At 38.7% G+C, this 22,553-nt stretch overlaps 1 protein-coding gene across 2 annotated transcripts in view; it reads right to left on the reverse strand.

The window, feature by feature from the left end:
• The window catches only part of RAB3IP (RAB3A interacting protein), a 170,093-nt gene that overhangs the window by 29,339 nt on the left and 118,201 nt on the right, over nt 1-22,553 (reverse strand). The window contains exons 1-3 of one of the 2 annotated variants that reach the window (XM_060165370.1): nt 21,298-21,435; nt 7,692-7,967; nt 6,727-6,985 (exon numbers count right to left, since the gene is read on the reverse strand). In XM_060165370.1, coding sequence (XP_060021353.1) covers nt 6,727-6,985; nt 7,692-7,942 — 510 coding nt within the window. In that variant the 5' untranslated portion in view covers nt 7,943-7,967; nt 21,298-21,435. Of the gene's footprint in view, nt 1-6,726; nt 6,986-7,691; nt 7,968-21,297; nt 21,436-22,553 lie in introns of those variants that run through there. The other variant, XM_060165369.1, reaches the window with a different exon arrangement.

The following is a 22,553-nucleotide window of genomic DNA, read 5'->3' on the forward strand; positions in this document are numbered from 1 at the left end:
CTGTCCCCTTGAGAAGCTTCCAATCCTCAGAGCAACACATATGTCATTCACAAAGGCAAATTCTTGAATCATTCCCTACCATTTACCAAAGTAAACCTCACCCTGATACTAAAGACCCTCTACAATATGTGCTCAGTTTCCCTTTTCAGAGTTATTACCCTTGATCCATACTCTAAAACTAGAGTTAAACTGGTCTGATTCATTCCTGTTTCATTCCCCAATTTGATCTCATCCACCTGGACTGGGCATAAATCTCTGACTCTTTATGCTTCTAGGTCTAAATCAATCTACCCATATGAACTCAGATTTGTATTTCATGTGAATACTTTTTAGAATGTCATTTGCACTTTTCATTATCAGTACCTTATACTGTAAAATAGCTATTCGAAATTCACTCCTTCAACAAACATTAATTTCGTGCTAACAATGCATCAGGCATTCATCTAGGTGCTGGAAAAGAGAAAAGGAACGAGGCCCAGGCCATGCTTTTCACAAAGCCATAGCCTACTGAGGGCAGCAAATCTTTAAACAGATTCACAAGGAAAACTGATAAGGGCTATCGTAGTGATGTGCACATATCAGATAAAGTAGGAGCCTGCCAAATGTAAAGACTAAAACAGTGCATTCCACAGTGGCTAAAGATGGGGAGGGGTGGATGCCACAGATAATGTCAGAAAGTTAGGTTTATGGTGAGTCCTGAAAAGCCTTGGCTAAGAAAGTGGAACTTACTTCAAAGAAAAGGGGAAATCATCCCAAAGGCAATGGGAAGTCACTGAAGGATTTTAAACAGGACAGTGACACTTAGACTGCAATTCAAAACAGTACCTTGAACAGTGTGGTTAGGTTAAAAAAAAAAGACTGGAGACAGAGAAGACAGTTGATTACTGAAGTATTTCAGGCAAGAGACACAGACTTAAGAGTAGTAGTACTAGAGAAAAGAAATTTGAGGGATATTTCAAACACAGAAAATCAGGACTCTATGATCAAGTATATTCCATCAAATTGAAGACTCATTAATTTTACCATAAACATTTTATACATCAAGAAAGAAAAATGCTGGCAATGAAACTATGATCTGATGGGTTTTGGGTTTTTTTCACTTAGAATTTTCATTTTGTACTTATAGGAAGAACTCTTTTAAACTGATGGAGACACAAATTTTTATCGTATGTCATTCTCTTTTGTACCTTTCTCTTTGTTTTGATGTCCTATCATAGTGAGATCCTTTTAGGACATTTAACCCAGTAATTCAGCACCCAGCTCATATAATTCAACTGATTTAATAACAACATGTACGGCTACAGGCAAGTTAGCACGCAAGCTGGCAATGACAACTCTTATGACTGTTGCCTAGCTGTGAGCAATTTTAAAACTCATACTGATTTCAGAGATGTTAAAATGAGGGACAACGTACAACTAAGGATCAATGAAACATCACCACGCATACATGTCTTTTCTCCCCAACTAGTAAGCACCTTAAGAGTAGGGTGAAGTCTAATTTATTTTTCCCTCTACAGGGCCTAATACAAGCTGTGGTTACTCAAGAAATGTTTGTTCATAAAAGAACACAGTAAATGTTTATAAGCATCCTTGGTCACAGTTAGTAGGGCCATGCTTAACACGGATCTGTATGAGTATGTGTTTTGAATGACTTTCTCTGGCTGCAAGCTATTCCACTGGATTTTATTTTCTAAGTCATTTTCATTATCTTTTAAGGAAGAATTAAAAGTTGAAAGTAACACCTTATATCAGTAGGTCTCACACTTTAGTGAATATAAGAATCAATATGGTGCTGTACACCAGAAACTAACACAACATTGTAAATCAATTATACTTCAATTAAAAAACAAAAAGGAGGGCCTCCCTGGTGGCACAGTGGTTAAGAATCCACCTGCCAATGCAGGGGACACGGGTTTGAGCCCTGGTTTGGGAAGATCCCACATGCCGTGGAGCAACTGAGCCCGTGAGCCACAACTACTGAGTCTGCGTTCTAGAGTCTGCGAGCCACCACTACCGAGCCCACATGCCACAACTACTAAAGCCCGTGCACCTAGAGCCCATGCTCTGCAACAAGAGAAGCCACCACAATGGGAGGTTCACACACCGCAACAAAGAGTAGCCCCCACTCACTGCAACTAGAGAAAGCCCGCTAGCAGCAATGAAGACCCAACGCAGCCAAAAATAAATAAATAAATTTATACATATTAAAAAAAGAATCAGTAGCGTAGTTTATTGAAAATGCATATCCTCAAGCCTCAATACAATAATTTTGTTTCAAGAGAATCTGGGGTAGACTCCAGGAATCTACATTTTAAAAGTGATGTACTAAAACCCAACTTCTGTCTCAGGATTCCACCAAAAGTTGTTCTTCAGCAATGACCTGCAGAAGGCCAAACAAGTGAAGGACTACATCACCACCTCTGGCATCCCTGCACCTGAAAATCAATAACCACATGGTTGCTCCCCCTACACACAGTATGGATTTGTTGCTGGTAAGTGGTTACTCCACCAAAGACTACATTTCCCAGCCCATCACACATTTAAGTATCAGCATGAAACTGGTTCACACCAATGGAATGTAAGTAAAAGTTATGTGTATCACTTCTAAGTCAAAGTTTTTTAGAAGCAGGTGTGCTTTCTCCAAGTTTTCTTTTCCCTTCACTTCACTGGTTAGATATGATAAAACTCTAAAAGATTACAAAGATCCAAGACAGAAGAAACACAGATCCCCGAATTATTTCACAAAGAATTGCCTGTGAACTATGAACATTTGCTTTAAAGTGTTAAATGAATAAAAATGAACTTCTATTAAGTCACTAAAATTTAGGGGTAACTTACAAGAAGCTAGCACATCCCTAACTAATATATTATGCATGTGTGTCTACTTACACAACAGTGTAACTGCATATACATGTATATATTAATTTAATCAACAGAATGTGTTGAGAAGCCATTATGTACTCAAGATATAATCATGAGCAAAAATACATGTAATCCTTATCTTCATGAAGCTCAAAATTATTGAAGTGTATGTTGAAGTGTAGACTTCTGTGTTGGGGTTAACTGGGATGGGGCAGAGCAAACAATACAAATAAAGAAATAGAACTTTCACTCTCAATCAAGATAGAGTACCAGGGATCATATTTACCACCCTGCCTGACAGAACTAAAAACAAAACCAGAAAAAAATTGTGAAATGATTTTTAAGACATTGGACATCAGGCAAAAAAGACAGTGATCCTCCAGAAACGGGAAACAATAAAGTGAGGCCTATGATCTGTTCCAGCATTTCACCTGAAGAGATAAAAGCAGTATTAGACAAGGATTAGCTGTTATTAAACTGTATTTCATATGTTCAAGAAGCTAGAAGACAGACTAAACATGTTAAACAAAACAAATGAAATACTTAAAAGACCCAATTGAACTTTCAGGGATGAAGACTAACATGTCTGTGATAAAAAATACATTGTATAGAATTAACATATTAGATACTACAGGGGGAAAAAAGAAGAGTAGTGACATTGAAGACACAGCAACAGAAATTATACACAATGAAACAGAGAGAAAAAAGATTTTAAAAATAAATGAATAGAGCACCAGTGAGCTATGGGACAACTTTAAGCAGTTTAATGTACACATAATAGGAGTCCTGAAGGAGAGGAGAGATAGGGGAGGTAAGTAAATGTTTTTGAAGAAATAATGGCCCAAATTTCCCAATTTTTATGAAAACCAACAACCCACAAATTCAAGAAGCTCAACAAATTCCAAGTTCAAGAAACCCGAAGAGAACTGCTCAACAAATTCCAAGTTCAGGAAACCCGAAGAGAACTGCACCAAGGCACACCATAATCAAATAGCTTACAGCCAGTGATAAAGAGGAATATCACATCACATGCAGAAAAACAAAAGTAAGGATAACAGCTGACTTCTCGTGAGAGACAGTGCAAGCCAGAAGACACTAGAGCAACATCTTTAAAGTACTAAAAGAAAAAAACTATCAACCTAAAATTCTTTACCCAGTGAAACTATATTTCAAAAGCAAAGGTGAAAAAAAAACCTTTTAAAATACACAACAGCTGAAAATAATTTATCAGTAGCACACACATAACAAATATGTTAAAGGATGTCCTCCAAGCAGAAGGAAAATGGTATCAGATAGAAATCTGGATCCACATGAAGGAATGAAGAGCACTGGAAATAGTAACTATATGGGTAAATATGAGGATTCTTATATTTAAATCCCTTTAAAAAATAACCAGCTGTTTAATGAAAAAGTAATTTAAATGTATTGTGGAATTTAAATAAAACATATAAAGAAGTAAAATTATGGCAATCACAGCAAAAAAACTGAAAGGCGAAAACAAAAGTACAGTTGAGCCCTGAACAACATGGGTTTGAACTGCATGTGTCCAGTTATATGTGGATTTTTAAAAATAAATACATACTACAGTAGCACACAATCTGTGGTTGGCTGAATCCACAGATACAGAACCACATAAAGTCATATGCAGATTTTCAATTGCACAGGGGTCGATGCCCCTAACCCCACTTTGTCCAAGGGTCAACTGCATACTTTTGTAAAGTTCTTATACTGTGTGTGAGATAGTATAATAGTATCAGAACGTAGGGAGTGATAAGTTAAAGTTGTATACTACAAACCCTAAAGCAATCACTAAATTAGCAAAATGAAGATATACAGCCAATAAGCCAAAGGAGGTAAGATGAAATCACAAAAACATATGGAATTAATCCAAAAGAAGGCATAAAAGGAGAAAAAAGGGAAAAAGAAACAGAAGAGACAAACAGAAAACAAATAATAAGATGGCAGATTTAAACCAAACTGTATCACATTAAATGTAAATAGTCTAACATAAACACACCAATTAAAAGGCAGAGATTATCAGAAAGGATAAAAAAGCAAGATCTAATAATATGCTGCCTTCAAGAAAGCCCACTTTAAATAGGGAGACAAAAATAGGTTAAGAGTAAAAGGATGGAAAAATGGTAACTTTCTGGCCACTCTTAAAAGAATAATCAGAATAAACAGAATGATTATTGACATAATTTTGATTCACGAGTTGCCATTAATTCAGGAAGTATTTTCATATTCAACAGTCCTTTTCAAGTCCTGAGCTCTAAGTAAGTATTAATACTACCTTGTACTCTTCATAATAAAATTCACCATATGCATGTGTTCACACATCATTATCATTTCAATTACCTCGACAGTACTTCTAAATACAACAAACTAAAGATTTCAAAAATAACTCCAAACTTGAGCTAAGAAATTAGCAATATATTCTGATCAATCAGTAACCACAATGTATTCCCAAAGATGGATATATATGTTCAATAGTTTACCTCTATATAAATTGTTATTTCACTTAATACTCTGTATTAAGATGAGAGTCTGAGCCAAATGACAGATGCCAAATATAGCCACATCTCACCACACCCCCTACCTTTGGGAAAAGATTAAAAAGGCTATTGATTTTTCTTTCTGATAAATATACATTCAACCAAAAATGTTTTAGCATATCTTCATGGATGTTTAACCATTAGCCATTCATTGAAGCATTATAAAGAGACATATATGCCAGGCATCGTTCTGTATTATTCTAGGCACTGGGGATACAAAAATCAATGTTATGCTCTTGAGAGAAAAGTCTGGTGGGGAGAAGATGGGAATATATGTTTGTAAAATGTCATAATATGCTGGAAATCATGTCATAGAATGTTTTCCCTATTGCTTCAATTTTCTAAATGTGCACTGGTCCATTTCACCTAAGTTGTGAAATTTATGTACGTAGAGTTGTTCGTATTATTCCTTTATTATACTTTCCATATCTGCAGGGTCTGTAGTGATACCCTCTGTTTCATTCCTGCTATTGATAATGTGTCTTATGTTCTTTTTTATCAGTCTTATTAGAGGTTTGTCAATTTTACTGATCTTTTTAAAGAACCAGCACTTTGTTTCATTCATTTTCTCCGTCTTTTCTGTTGTCAATTTCATTGATTTCTGCTCTTTACTATTTCCTTCCTTCTGCTTGCTCCTGGTTTTATTTTGCTGTTCTTCTAGTTTCTTTAAGTGGGAGACTAGATTGTTGATTTGAAACTTTTCCTTTTTTCTAATGTATGAATATTTAGTGCTATATATTTCCCTTTAAAAATTTAATTACAGATGCAGAAAAAGAATGAGATATAGTCACAAATTTGGGAATAAATAGAAATTTAAAAGATGACCAAGTGAGAAACAGAACAAATTACTAGGAGAAGAAATTCTCCAAGGTAAGGTACAGAAAATATTCATACCCAGCTGAATCGCAAGGCACCATTACTACAACAGTTCCTCAAAACATAATGACTTGGACTGAATGGCTTCAAGTAAATCATCACAAAGTCAATTACATACAGAGAGGAAAAAACCCACACATGGAACATAACTCACCAAATTTGCATTACAGATAATGCAAGACAGGGAACAGGCAATGTACGCGGGGGGCACAAAAAGAATTTAAGAATCTCTTTTTTCTAGTTTGTACTCTTAGATGAGCTTCTTTCCTACTCAATTTCACAGATTCCTAAATGCTGCCCAACAGGAGCTGAGACTGTGCATATTCAAAAGATAAGTGTAGAACTGTAATGATTTCACTTGAGTTGCCCCCCCCATGGATAAATATTAATTTTGAATATAACATATGGAAGAATAAAATATCTTTTTGCTTACCCTCTGAGCTTTTGCAAGTTCTTCTTTTAATCTTTCATAGCCCTTTTCTCTAACTTCCAAAACAGATGGGCTTCGTAAGCGGGACAGACTATCAGTACTCAACCCAAAAATATCATCACTGCCATCACAGGCCTCTGTTATGGTAGCACCCTGTAAAAACTCCCTCTCTGCATTACAGTTGTCCTTTCTTGTAGTTAATTTAGTTAACCCAGATGTGACTCCAGAGGTAGAACAAGGTGCTGGGTCTGTAACATGGATGCTGTAAAGGAGAGTTCAAAAAACATCAGCATGTGCTTAAATATAACTGACATAAACACACGTCTATAACTGCATTATCCAATCTGTTCACCACTATATCTAATTAATAGCATGTCCTGAGCCAAAGCAACCACATTTCAAGTCCTTCATAGCCACATATGTCTAATGGCTATCATATTAAACAGCACAGAAACAGAACATTTTCATCATCCCAGAAAGTTCTATTGGATAGTGCTACTTTAGAACAGGGGTCTGCAAACTAAATGCAGGATAAATCCAGCCTGCCACCTGTTTTTTAAGGCCTACAAGCCAAGAATGATTTTTACATTTTCAATGGTTGAAAAAAAACAATAATATTTTGTGGCACAAGAAAATTACATAAAATTCAAAATTCAGTGTCTATATATAAAGTCTTATCGGAGCGTATTCATTTACATACTGTCTACGGCTGCTTGCACACTTTAACAGCAGAGTCCAACAGTTGCAACAGAGACTGTGTAGCCCACAAAGCCTAAAATATTTACTATTTGGCCCTTTACATAAAAAGTTTGTGACCCCTGCTCTTGAGCATTAACATGTATTGCTCTTCATGAACAACCTTGTATTATTCAAATTTTCTAAAACAATAAAACTTAAAATAAGTTAACCAAGCAAACTTCGTTTGTTTAATACAATACTCTAAAACAAGCATTTTGATGATCTCCTACCTGACACTAGATATTTCTGCACAATTTAAACGTCTGGGGGATGAATACACAGGTTGTGTAGGAAGGTCGGAAACATCTAAGGCATTAGCCTGGATAGGGGCGGAGCATAAAGCTGAAGGATGTGGCCTGTAGATGACACTTGGTGAGGTAGTCTGCTCTTGAGTTCCTGGTTCATACACACCAAGAAGGTCTGGAGAAGTAGGTGAAGCGAGGTTTACTTCATGGAAGCCTTCCAAGGGGTCATTAGCCATAGCAAATGCCTCATCATAGGATAACCTATGTTAAAAAAGCAGGAAATTATTTTGAGATAGTGACATTTAAAATTAAATTAAGATGTATATTTATAAAATGTGTTTAACAGTCCATTATAAACTATAAACTTACAATGAAAAGAGACAGCAAAGGAAAGAAACTACATTTAAAATTTATTAAGTGATCTCAGACAATAAACACTACAAAAGGCAAACAATCTGATTCAGAATAAACTTGAAAGTGATGGCTAACACTGTTACAGTGAGTAATTAATAAATATTTAACAATGAGGAAGGAATAAAAATTTGCTTGATTTTTTTTTTTTTTTTTTTTTTTTTTTGCGATACGCAGGCCTCTCACTGCTGTGGCCTCTCCCGTTGCGGAGCACAGCCTCCGGACGTGCAGGCTCAGCGGCCATGGCTCACGGGCCCAGCCGCTCCGCCGCATGTTGGATCTTCCCAGACCGGGGCACGAACCCGTGTCCCCTGCATCGGCAGGCAGACTCTCAACCACTGCGCCACCAGGGAAGCCCTGCTTGATATTTTTAACTTTGCTATCATATGTGACTTTGGTTAGAATAAGGAGAAGAGGCAGTAAAGATAGAGACACGTGTGTAGTTCAACTAACTGTTCTGTTCTGCCTCATACTGGCTCTGACTTTGGATGAGTCTGTGTTTTTTTTCTTTTATTCTGAAATAATTTCAAATTTACATAAGAGTTGCAGAGCTCCTGAACATATTTCACCCAGATTATGAAACTGTTAACATTTTCAAACCATTTGAGAATAGGTTTTAAGCATGATGCCCATTACCCCTTACTATCTCAGTGTATATATCCTAAGTAAACCATCACCAAAATCAGGATGTTAACACTGATCACTATTACCATCTAAACAACTGACCCCAATCAAAGTTCACTGATTATCCTAATAATGTTCTGGATAGGCCCAAGATCCAATCCAGGATAATGCATTACATTTCTCTAAGCCTTAAATTTCTCCTCTAATGGGATGAGAATGGGAACAATAATATTCCCTCCCTTCTCCAGGTTGCTGTGAGGATTAAGTCAGACACTCCACATGAAGTATTTAGTAGTGTACTATGTAACTGGCACAGAGTACAAATAAACACCTGTTACCAGTCAGCTGTTAGTAATAACATGTATGCTTCAGTTTCTCCATCAGTAAAAAATATTTCATGCAACTTCACAATTATATAAAAAATTTACATGACAACTAAAAAGTGTACCACTCAAGTTTTTCACTTGAAAAATATAAAGAAATCTTATAAACCTCTACTGATTTCCCACTGTCTATAGCATAAATTCCAAACTTGTTATCCGGAAAATCAAGGTCTTCTACGATCTGAATCCAATCTCTCTTCCCAATTTTTTTCTTTCCTACAATAGTACTTTGATAATCATGACTAATACTTTCCCAGAACTTCAAAAAATTCCCAAACACAAGCACCAATATACCATATAATTTCATCATAAAATACAAAAAACCCCCACCTCATTCATTAAACTGAAAACTTTTACTCTCACACTCAATAAAAAAAGCGTTGAAAATAAGACAAGTAAAAGTAGTAAGCTACTTTTTATCTAAGAAAGGAGAAAATACAAATTTATTTATATATATATAATTATATATATACTTTTTCATATGTACTTATATTTTAGAAATGGAAGGATACACCAAAAACTAATAAAAAAAAAACCTGTTACTTTTAGGAAAGGGCGAGAACAGGAAGAGGAGACAGGCATAAAAGCTATACTTTTCCAAATGTACCCTGCTTTGTAGATTTGAATTTGAACTTGGAACCACGTAAATGATAAAACAAAATTACATTTTAAAAAAGAATATCTAAAAATAAAACAAATGAATCTAGCTGTGTACTAACATGGTAGTTTTAACCAACATCAAAAAGAACTATTTCAAATGATTTTAAAACATAGTAATAAAACTGTATATATCCCTAGTGGAATATACTCTAAGGTCAAAGGAAGTTAAAAAAAATCATACACTATTTTCAGTAATCATATTAGTAAGTAATGTTGATACTGTTATTCTGAAACTATTATAAAAGATAAAACAAATTACATTAATATCATTCAGAACAAAGATTTTCAACATATGAGAAAAGAGATACAAATACAAAATTAAGGAATTTAAAACTCTGAAGTCTTAAATTTGAATCAGAAATATCAGGAAATTTTTTTTTTTGGTGGTACGCGGGCCTCTCACTGTTGTGGCCTCTCCCATTGCAGAACACAGGCTCCGGATGTGCAGGCTCAGGGGCCATGGCTCACGGGCCCAGCGGTCCGCGCATGTGGGATCTTCCCGGACCGGGGCACGAACCCGCATCCCCTCATCGGCAGGCGGACTCTCAGCCACTGCGCCACCAGGGAAGCCCAGGAAATTTTTTTTATTTAAAAAGATGTCTACCTTTATCCACTGAAAAGGTATAACAACAGCAACCAACTCAGGAGCAATGAGTACCCCTTGTACCCAGAGTAATACCATTTCCTATGAAAAAAGAACAAGGACTCCTCGGAGAAATGGCTGATTGCAAGCCCGGGGCAGTAATGCACAAAAAGTCCTTGCAACATCTTGTTTTACCAGGAAGCAAGAAAGCTATCAAAGACTACTGGAGTGGTATCAAAAGGACTCCCACTAACCAAAAATGGGACAATCTGAACATCAAAAAGGATAATACCTGTAAAGAACAAAAAATAATTCTAAACCCATGAGTTCATGATTATACTAAAAATAAGACAAAACAAAAAAATCTCACTGTTCCCTTTTTTTTTTTTTTTTTTTTTTTGCGGTATGTGGGCCTCTCACTGTTGTGGCCTCTCCCGTTGCGGAGCACAGGCTCCGGACGCGCAGGCTCAGCGGCCATGGCTCACGGGCCCAGCCGCTCCACGGCATGTGGGATCTGCCCAGACCGGGGCACAAACCCGTGTGCCCTGGATCGGCAGGCGGACTCTCAACCACTGTGCCACCTGGGAAGCCTCTCACTGGTCCCTTTTGATCAGTGCAATATAACAAATTCACTATTTTGAAAACTGGTAAAATAAAGGAAAGAATCCAGTATTTAGCCTGACTTTCCTATACATTAAAGAACTAAATAGTTTATGAGGAAAAATCCTTCTTTTAAAAGAATCCCATTTAATAAATATAACTTTGCAATCCTAATGAAATAATGAGTCTAGGCAACACTTATCAATAACTATTAAAACCCTAAGGTAAAACCTGGGGTACTTTATAATTAATGGATCAGAATGACAGTACCTGAACTCACTGATGACATTATTATCACAAAAAGGGAGAAAATCAGACATTATGAGAATTATGTGGTAAAACAGGAAATGAACACTACCACCATCCATGAATCATTCTTGCCCCCCTAATAAGAAAAAAAAGATCCCAATCCAATCAAGCCTGTAGGTCTTTATCAGTTTATAGGAAAGAGGCTAGAGGAACATACTAAAAATAACATCTTCATCAGTTTATAGGAAATACAGAGCCTAGAGGAACATATTAAAAATAATACCATATGGGGCTTCCCTCGTGGCACAGTGGTTGAGAGTCCACCTGCCGATGCAGGGGACATAGGTTCGTGTCCCGGTCCGGGAAGATCCCACATGCCGCGGAGCGGCTGGGCCCGTGAGCCATGGCCGCTGAGCCTGCGCGTCCGGAGGCTGTGCTCCGCAACGGGAGAGGCCACAGCAGTGAGAGGCCCATGTACCGAAAAATAAAAATAAAAAAAAATAATAATAATACCATATGGACAAAAACAGCAAAATCTAAACCTTGGGAAACTCTTACAGGATAAACCACCTGGTTTTTTCAATAAATAAAAGTGGAAAAAAAGAGGGAATTTATAAAGAAACTTAAGAGACATAATGAAATATAATATATGGACCTTGTTTGAATTCTTATTTGAATTAGCCAACTGTAAAATCATATTATAAGACAATAAAGGGAACTTGAACACTGGATATTACTGATATTATTATGAATTTCTGTCCATTTTTAGAGATAATGGTATGATGGTTACATAAAAAAAAAAAATTCTTACCTTTTAGAGATACACACGAAAGTATTTATAGATAAAATAAAATTACCTGGATTTGCTTCAAAATAATCCAGGGGGAGAAGGAGGGTATGGGGAGCTGGGCCATCAAACTTCCAGTCCCCCCCAGTCACACAGGATTATAGGGTGGTTTCTCTCATAATAACAGCTAATATTTACTGACCATTTACTAAATATCAGGTATAGTTCCAGCCCATGTACAGTTGAGGAAGCTGCAGCTTAGGGTAGCCAGTATTAAAACCTATGTCTGGGACTTCCCTGACGGTCCAGTGGTTGAGATTTTGCCTTCCAATGCAGGGGGTACAGGTTCAATCCCTGGTCCAGAAGCTAAGATCCCACATGCCTCACAGCCAAAGAACCAAAACATAAAACAGAAGCAATATTGCAACAAATTCAATAAAAGACTTTAAAAATAAATAAATAAATAAAACCTATGTCTGTTGGACTCCAGAGTCCTAGCTCTTCACCACCACACCACACTACTACTACTAGAATTGCTTTGCCTTTCCACTGTTAGATGGTTCATGTAAATATGTTTCTCCTTAAGCTGAATTAAAATCCATCATCCGGGCTTCCCTGGTGGCGCAGTGGTTGGGAGTCTGCCTGCCGATGCAGGGGACACGGGTTCATGCCCCAGTCTGGGAAGATCCCACATGCCGCGGAGCGGCTAGGCCTGTGAGCCATGGCCGCTGAGCCTGCGCGTCCGGAGCCTGTGCTCTGCAACCGGAGAGGCCACAACAGTGAGAGGCCCGCGTACCGCAAAAAAAAAAATAAAATAAAATAAAAAATAAAAATCCATCATCCCTGCAACATCCACCCTATTTTTCCTATAAACACTCAACTATTCTTTCAACAAATATTCATTGACAGTCTACTATGTGCCAGGCTCTGGGGAAAGGAGATGATAAATCATCTCTGCTCCCAAAGAGTATCAATATAGTAGGAGACACTGACGGTGGCAATGATAGTGTGATAAATGCTATAGAATATGCAGAGGCTACTAAGAGACCACACAGGAGGGGCAAATAAATCAGAAGGAAAGGACTCCCAGAAAAGTGAAGCCAAAGAAAAGACCCAAAGAAGAGTAGGAAATAATGAGAAAGATAAACCCCCTGGAAGGACTTTCCAGGTATGTCTAAGGTATGAAAGCAAAGTATTTATGGAAAATACAAACGTTGCATAAACTGGAGCACAGGCTAGGAACATAAGACCCAAACCTCAAAGAGAGGCAGGTCTGAATTCTGCTTCTATCAAGTTACTGGGCCAACGTGTGCCTAGGTTCTCTCATCTAGAAATCTGTAGCTCGGTTTTCTTCCTCACAGGGTGAGAATTAAAAGAGAAATGCAAGTAGTATTTCGTAGAGTAGAGCACCTCTGAGCAGTGCCTCTACCTACAACACATTGTTTAAATTCCACTCACTCCCGAAAAGGAGATTATTTTAAGATTAAATGTAGTCCCTTTATCAAGCATGTGAAATTTCCATAAAATGTTTAGCTTAGCTGGTAATGAGCTGCCAACCAGACTGAAAATCTTTTGCTCTTTCAAATAGTACATGGAAGCTTTAAGATTTATTTTGTATTCAGAGCTCTTATATGAATAACATAAACTATTTTTAAGCAGTAGTACTCTTTGCGTTAAGTAATAAGTAATTTAAACTTTTTTTTTTTTTTTTTGCGATACGCGGGCCTCTCACTGCTGCGGCCCCTCCCGTTGCGGAGCACAGGCTCCAGACGCGCAGGCTCAGTGGCCATGGCTCACGGGCCCAGCTGCTCCGCGGCACGTGGGATCTTCCCGGACCGGGGCACGAACCCGTGTCCCCTGCATCGGCAGGCGGACTCTCAACCACTGCGCCACCAGGGAAGCCCAGTAATAAGTAATTTAAAAAACTAATTTCAAGTGGAGATTATCCCAATTCATAAACTAAACTTGTCAAAGATCACTAAAAATGAGTAAAAAGGACAACAGCATTAAATTCTTATGGGTGAATTACCAACACAGCTTGGATGGCTTTATTATTACTCAGCTTTAGGTAATAAAGCTGATTTCCAATTTAAAAAAAGTTGATCAAAACCATTTGCTTCTGATTTCTAGTACGCATCTCATGTTATTTCTTCTCTGCAGAAGTCAGCACTATCACAGCAAAAACAGCAGTCAATATTTACTGAAAGTTAACTATATATCAGTTAACTATGTGTTGTTAAGAACTTCACGTGTATTAACTCATTTAACGAATGTCTAGAAAAAATCTTAATGATTTTTTACTTATTTTTACTTATTAAATATATTTTATACATATATTATTTTAGTATAAAATAAGTGTACTTAATAATTTTTATCAATTATATTTATTCTAGTTGGAATGGAAGATGTCTGCCAGCTTCAACTCCTCAGGGCACATGCTGGTACTAAGTTCTGAGAACACAGATATGAAAATGGACTAAAAAGAAGGTGCATAGCCTATCATGAGCCACTAAATGATTACCCTGTGGGTTGCGGGGGAGAGGAGGAAGAGAATGTTTCAAGGAGAAAAAAATATAAGTTAGATTTGAAATGCTGAATAAGAGTCTGTAGGTGGGCTAGGCAAGGAAATACGACAGAACAGTCAAGGAATAAGGGTTTGGCACTGATGAAACTAACCAAAAAAAAAAAAAAAAAGAGTGACAGAAAATCAGGCTGGAGAGGCAGATATGCGACAGATAAATAAAAGCTTCATTTAACATGGAAACTGCTGCTTGGAGTTTATCCAAGAGATTCTCAGATCTATGTTTTAGGAAGTACAGATGTACTGTGATGTCATGAGAAAAATGACTCCCGAAGACTTTAACTAGAGAGAGGAGACTAGAGGCAATTGATTAAGAGGTTATTGCAATAGGCTAGGCAAGAGATTATGAAGGTCTGATCTAATGCCAAGATCACACATTGCAAATGAGGAGACGGAGGCATATTAATCTATATATATGAAAAACTTTCAGAACAATTCATTTATATTTCTACATATACACACATATGCATTACGTTATTACATTCTATATGTGTGACATATACACATATACATTATGTACATTATTCTGTTATTCCTCACAGCATCCCTTTGAAATGATTCTTATGTCTATTTTACAGGTATAGAAACTGAGGATCAGAGAGATTAAATTAATTTTGTCGAGGTCAAACAGTCAATAAACCACAGAGCTAGGATTCAAGCCCTGGTGCGTCTGACTCCAACACCTGACTCCACTACATCTAAGAATCACTTAAAAGGTAAAACTGATTGGAGGTCAGGGGTAAGACTCAGATAAAGGTTACATCAAGACAGAGGATCTCTAAGGCAGTCTTACCCAACCAACCGTAAGAAGAGAACAATCCAAATAGAAGAATCCTATTTAATCTCTGAACGCTTGTTTAATTTCAGAAAGAAAAAACTAAAGTTTCTCTAATGCACTGCTATTGAAATGAGCATTTGCTATTACTTTGTGTTCTTTCTGGGTTTTTTCCTATATTCTCTTTGCTATCATCATTTCCTTATCTATTCTGCTGCCCTGCTGGGGTTTAAAATAAATACTCACTCAGCCCCTTATAGTTCTTGATGGGGAGGGGAGGAATAGCATATAAATAAAAATCAACAGAAGCCTGATTTTACTATAGTGGCCTTATGTATTCAAAAACAGTGTGGATATTTGATACTAAGGAATTCGTGTTAATTTTTTAAAGTGTGTCATAGTATTGTAGCTAACTGCCCTTATCTTTTAGAGATACATACTGAAATATTTACAGATGAAATTATACAATTCCTGGAATTTGCTCAAAATACAGGAGGGGGAATAATACAGGGAAGTATATGGGGCAGGACTGACCGTTGCTGATGGGCTAGATGATGGGAAATTTGAGGTTCATCATACTTTTGCATCTACTTATTGTATTTTAAATTCTCAATAATTAGAAAGTTTTGAGATTTATTCAAATACTATATAAAGGAAGAAAAAACAAAACAAAAAGGTGTATATATAAAAAATAATTTTCTCATTAACTTTCCCTATAATTATAAAGTTGGTTTTCCAAACTAACATTTTGGTTGTAGCAAAAAAAAAAAAAATTTCATATTTACATTTTAGGAAGCAGTCTATGTTTATAAGTGTGAATTTAATTCATAACCCAAGGGAAATATTAGTCAGGTGGTCTGTCAAGCTCACAATCTTCCCACTCTTATTAAAACAGACCACAATTAATTAATTTCCATTTACTAATTCCACAGGATTTAAATGTACAACCTAACATATTGAGAGATGTTAGTTATTGCAGATTCTTAAAATTAAAGGTTTTCAGAAAATTCTCAGAACTTACGGGGTTACTAACACTGTATTTAATTACAAATTCTTGGAACAAAAATGTAAAAAAAAATGTAAAAAATAATTGTTTTCCAGGTTTCTTCTTTTTTTTTTTTTTTCAGGTTTCTTCTTCTTAAAAGTGTAAGCCTCTTTATCTCATGTATGTAAGAATATATGTCAACTAAATATTCAATAGGCACTGAAGTATATATTGACTGGATAAATAAACAGTAAGACTCTTTAGAGAGGGAATAAATAGCAGAGCAGCAAAGAGTAGAGATAGTGACTCCCAGCCACCTTTAAAAATTAGAGATAAAACAGCAAGTACCCTGTAGCAAGATTGATGAAACTGAATTTTTAAAGTTTGGGGAAACCTGAGCATTTGATCAAACGAGCTTCAGAAAACCTTCTTTCTAGTTCAGATTCTGTTATTAACTGGCTGTGTGAACTTGGGCAAGTCACTTAATTTCTCTGAGCTTCAGTTTCAACATCTATAACAGTGGTGTTATCTCCCCTGCCTACATTTGAGGAAATCAAATGGCTTAACTGTCAATGTAAAAATGTTCTAAAGACTGTAAAGCATAACACAAATGTATAATATCTATAAAGACCTAAGAAGGAATAAATGATGGGTAAAATAACAAGAGCACAGAAAGGAGTCTGTCTTACAAAACAGAAGGGATCCTTGTTTATCCTAGATAAAGGAGAAGGAAGGGGAAAACAAGCCCTTCTGAGGTATAGTGTTCAAATGTAATTCTCTTCCCAACAGGAAATTAATTAATGCACATTTACTTACTGTTTTTCTAACTTACTTTAGTTGTTCTTTTACACTTTATCCTGATCTGTCAATCAGATGCCCACAAACAAATACTCAATACTATTATCTGGACACATCAAATGACAATTCACTTATTTAATTGGTTCTAAGCTATCATCAGTATGCTCCTTTACAGGTGTTAACTATAAGCAACAAATCTCTCAAACTTGAACTATTTCAATAATTTCCATTCTTTTCCCTCTGATCTAAGTAATCTTAGCCTATGGTTATAGCTATGGAATTTCGTGTTGTTGATATCCTAAGATCAATCAATATTACTTTTTCACTTTTTTCTATATACAATTGAAGCTTATGAAACTACCTCATTTAGCTTTAAGTTGAAAGAGAAAGCAGAAGGGAAACAGAGCTGGCAAGTTAATGTTACCTGTTGTAAGTAACCCCTCCCCTTCCCTTAGTCCCCTCAATTCCCACTTTGAACACTCATTTCCATTTCTACTGCTAGATCAATTTCAATACATCCTAACATTTTTTCTCACTGACCATCCATCACCAAACAGCACAGTATCTACTGGGTTCCAGGCCCAATGCTAAAGCTATAAAATGGGGTAAGATGAATTAAAGCCCTGCCTCCAAAGCATGTGTACACTAGAAAAAGACACCTCATTGTCAACAAACGTTTACAAACAATGTAAAGAGCAAAATAAATAGCAAAATAGAGGCATATACTCCATGCTTTGGAAGCATAAAAGAAAAAAAAAGATACGTACTACATGGCAAAGGTAAGGGCAGCAGTACAGGAAAAAAAAGAGAAACTAGCTAGAAAGGAGCTTTCAAAAACTCAGATATTTTATTTTAGGATATCAGGTGTATTTAGGTAATTCATTTAGTAACCAATTTACTACGCTTTGTTGAACTACACCTTGACTAGCACTATATAGGGCAAAGGTTTAGTTTGAAAAGGTGCACTCCCCTCAGAATATCCTCAAAGCTTTCCCTCAACACGAAAGTACCTCTACCAACTCATCCTTCCTTCCTCCCCACTCTCCAACTATTCTAGCACTGTGTCTTATCTGGCACTAATTAAAATTACAGCAACATATGTGAAAGTGCTTTCTAAATTTTGAGGAACTTACAAAAGATATGGGAATGATTACACAGCCCACCTTCCAGATGCCTTAAAGTCTTTCCTTTAACCCCCGCTGTGACTTGCAGAGTAGATACTCAATGAATATTTGATTTAAAAATCTCCAGTGATACATTAAGAATTACTTATTACACCAATATTAAGTATCTCATAAAAGCTAAATTAAAATCAATTCTTCAGTATTACAACCTATGCATGAAGAGGTATAGAGTGTAGTGGTTAAGATCATGGACATCAAAGACAAACTACCAGACTCCTAATTTAGTGCCCTCACTTAATTAGCTTTGACCTTAAGCATCCATCACCTTAAGCTCCATAACCACTCAGTGCCTCAACCTTCCCAACTATAAAATGGGATGAAGTATTACCTAATTCCTAGGTCACTGTGAGAATAAATGAGTTGTTATAGTGTTTACACCAGAACTTGATACACCATAAGCTCTAGACTCCATAGTAGTAGCAGCAGTGCTGGTTATCACCATCATCAGAAAACTTGGATATTTTTTAACCAGAAATACAAATAATAATAACACTTTTCATCTATGTGTCTTCTTATAGTCACAAAGCTCTTTTACAGAAGGTGTAGTTCAGGAATGGAAGGAGCAAAACAGGTAGGAGTTCCATTTGGGGCAGTCACTCTCAGTGTTTAATCCTGGCTCTGCCATTAGGCAGCTATAGGACCACCGACAACTAAGTAACCAGAGGCAAGTTATTTCACTTCTCTGATCCTCAATTTCCTGGTTTGTAACATGCAACAACACCATCTATACTCCAGGAATGTGCTGAGGACTAGAGGAGTCAAGGTACTTGAAGTAACAAGCAGGATGCATGGCACACTGTTACGTTAACATCTGTTCCTCTCCTCCACCTCCCACGTGGAGTATCTCATTTAATTCTCATCCCACCATTATGAAGTTCGTATTAGGTTGAGCCATATTAAAAACAGCTGAATACTGGCAAATTCATATGGTTCAACCTAACACTACATCCATTTACAAATGGAGAAAATAAGCTCAGAGGTTAAATGCTTTACTCAAGGTCATATGCACGGTAAGTAATGGAGCTAAAACTTTAAAAATAGACAGTTTTTCATTAAAATTGGTTCAGCGAGTCCTGCTCAGAAAGGGAGGGGGAAAAAGGTTAACTACAATAATACATGTGAAATTCTGTAACCTACAAGTTTTTGTTCTGCCATATCAAAAAACAAGATGATGATGTAGATTGTCTTCTAAGACTCTTTCAATTTAAAAAATTATTTGTAGAGTGTCTATGCGTGTGTTGCAGAGGTTGAGGGTTTAGTGAAAATTAAAGGAAAATAATATCATCAAAGGAAGCACATGCATAACTACACCAATTCAAAAAGTACAGCTGGATCTAATTAGAAACTCCACGAATTAGCAAATTCACAAAGCAGCTGAACATCAAATATCCATCCTGGTGAAAAGTCAGAGGTATTCCATACCACAGATAGGTGTTCGCCAAACACACAAGGAAGAGTTATACTAAATGTATCCACTTTGGTTCACAAAGGTATGTACCAATATATAATATTACTGAAATGGAAAAAGAAAAAAATGAAAAGGCTTTTCTTCTAATAGTAAGACATACACTACTGTAGTAAAACTGTATAACTGCTAAGTTTATTTCTATACATTCCACAAGGGCTTTAGGATTATATCACATAAACCATATTTAGGATACGTGTCTGTCCAAACATGAAGTGTCCTATCAAAATGCACGGCACTAGTAAATAAATAGCAAATGTTAACAGGACAAGGCCCCATAAAACTGGTGGAATATTTACCAGTATCAAATATTTACTATGATTGGTCTACAAATCTATTCTGCCTCTTTTCTCCTTGAAGCGCCATTCACCATTTTTTTTTCTTTAAAAGGGCAAGAACAACAAAATACGAATGAGGATAATGAACAGAAACCAGGTCTTTCAACAGATTTACAATAGAACGGTTTTGTTTTTAATCCTCTTATCGGCCTCTCCTCCAATTATGTAATCATTCCACGGCAAAAGATTACATGGCTGTTTCCCTATCCTGCAAGGGATAAGTTGGAGGGGGAAACAGAAGAGTAGGAAACAGGTATCCTCGGAATATGCTACATTTCCACGAAACTAAACTGCCTCTTCGGAATCAGTATTAACTGAGCGCTCTTAATTTTCAAGACCTTACCCTTTAGCCATTACAGATTTTTTTTCTTTTTTAAATCCCATAACAACTGACAACTCTTCACGTGCTGCAGATTCCACCTACCACCATCACTTCCAGAGTCCATTAAGCTCTCTTTTCCCCGGGCGGTCGGAGCGAGTTATCCACGCTGGAAGGGCTGTGTAATTACAATTACGTCTGTGCAGCTCGCCTCAACTCCCCGAAACAAAAGTCAGGCTGAACTGAGCTGCCTCCTAAGGCGCGATCCCGGGTGCCGGCTCTTGCCCACCAGGTTTCGCCGAAACCTCCCGAGGGTGACCTCTACGCCTCGACTCGGTGCCCCGCTCGCCGTCTCCGGTCCACGCCTACTGCCTCGCCCCGTCCAGCGCCGGCCTCCAGACTTGTTCGCGAACTCTCCTTACAGCTCCCTCCGCAACCCCGGGGCCCCAGCTCCCGGCCGCGCGCGCCCAGCCGACAGGTAACCGGGCGCCGGGCTCCCAGCCTCAGCGCTCGGAACCGCGCAGTTAATGAGTAACGCGCCGGGGCCCGGAGGACAGGGGACGAGCCGCCGCCGCCCGACGCCCACCAGCGGCCCCAGGGGGCGCCCAGATGCTCCGAAGCGCCGAACCCCCGCCGCCGCCGCCGCCGCCGGGGTCCCGGAGCCCGCGAGCCCAGGCGGGGGAGCGCGCTCCCTGGGCCAGGACAGTCGGCCGGGTCTCCGCGCGCCGCGCCCTCACCTGCACCTGCCGCGGCCGCCCCTCCAGGCCGACTCGCGGGCGGCGGGCGCGCGGGCACCGAGGGGGGCGGTGCTCCGCGCCCCGGGCCTCTCCCTCCCGCGGATGCACTCACCTGACTAACCCACCGCGGCCGCGGCCGGCGCTCAGGGGCGCGCGCAGAGCCGCACACAACGCGCGCCGAAGGAGTCACAGGCGGAGGAGAACGGCGGGCCGACGCCGCTACACTCAGCCGCGGCGGGTGCACTACCGGGGGGCACCCGCCGGGGGAGCGCGGGACTGCGCCTGCGCCGGCAGCGGAGCTGGGAGCCGGGAGCGGTCCGGCCCCGGGGAGGGAAGGCGGGGATGGGGGCGGGGCGGGCGTGGGGCCGGTGGGGCCGACGCGCTCCCGCGCCCCCTGGCGACAGCCGGGGCTTTCGCAGGTGCCCGGCGCGGGCCCCAGGTGCCTCAGCGGGCGGTTTCCTTGGGAACAGGGCGAGCTGGCGCTAAGCCTTGTTGCCCTGGGCTCGACAGGCGGTCTCGGGTTCACTTCGAGTGTGTTGGGCTTTCCAGGAGTCGGAAAATGAACCTTCGATGTGAGTTGAGGACAGCTAGAACCAACCTGACACACGGCGTGCATATGTACCTTACAACGTGTGTGGGTGTGGGTGTGGGTGCGCTCGTGCGTGTCTGTTGTCTCTGGGGGGATGGATGGGAGGAGGGGTAGTCTGATAGAACCTAGATTCCAGCATTCTAGCAGCTGCTAGAGCATTCGAAAATGTCGTTTCTGCACCTGCCTTCTCTCATCTTTTGTGTCAACTCTTTGATAACTTCCACCCCACTTTAGGTCCTCCAGAGAGGAAACGTGAAAATACAAACCAGGCTTCCGAAAATCTGATCCAAAAGAGGCAGTCACATCATAGTATGTGTCTCTATGTTTAGTAAAAGAGTTACATGCAATTTGTGTGATATATGTATTGAGTAGGACCCCTGCTCTGTATATTGATCACATTTATTAGAGGCAGTAAAGAAGAGTAGGTTATGTGGATGGCTATAGGAATCAGAATTCCTGGGTTTGAGCTTGGCACCTACTAGCTGTGTCAGTGACCTTGGGCTAGTTGATCTCTAATAGCTCCAGTAAATGGGGATAATAAGATTACCTACGTAACTAAGTCGTTAAGAAATTAAATGGCTTAATATATGTGAAATACTTAGTGTACTTCATGACACAAAGTGCTTAATGAATATTAGCTATTATTAATAACATCATTATTATCATCCACCTATAATAAAAACAGAAACCTAGAAAGTCATTATTTACTCTTTTATACTCCATCTCCAATATATCAAGTCCTATCCATCCTATTTTGCAAATAATTCTTAAATCTACCC

This window comes from Lagenorhynchus albirostris, chromosome 11, assembly GCF_949774975.1.
Source record: "Lagenorhynchus albirostris chromosome 11, mLagAlb1.1, whole genome shotgun sequence".
Taxonomy (NCBI): Eukaryota; Metazoa; Chordata; class Mammalia; order Artiodactyla; family Delphinidae; genus Lagenorhynchus; species Lagenorhynchus albirostris.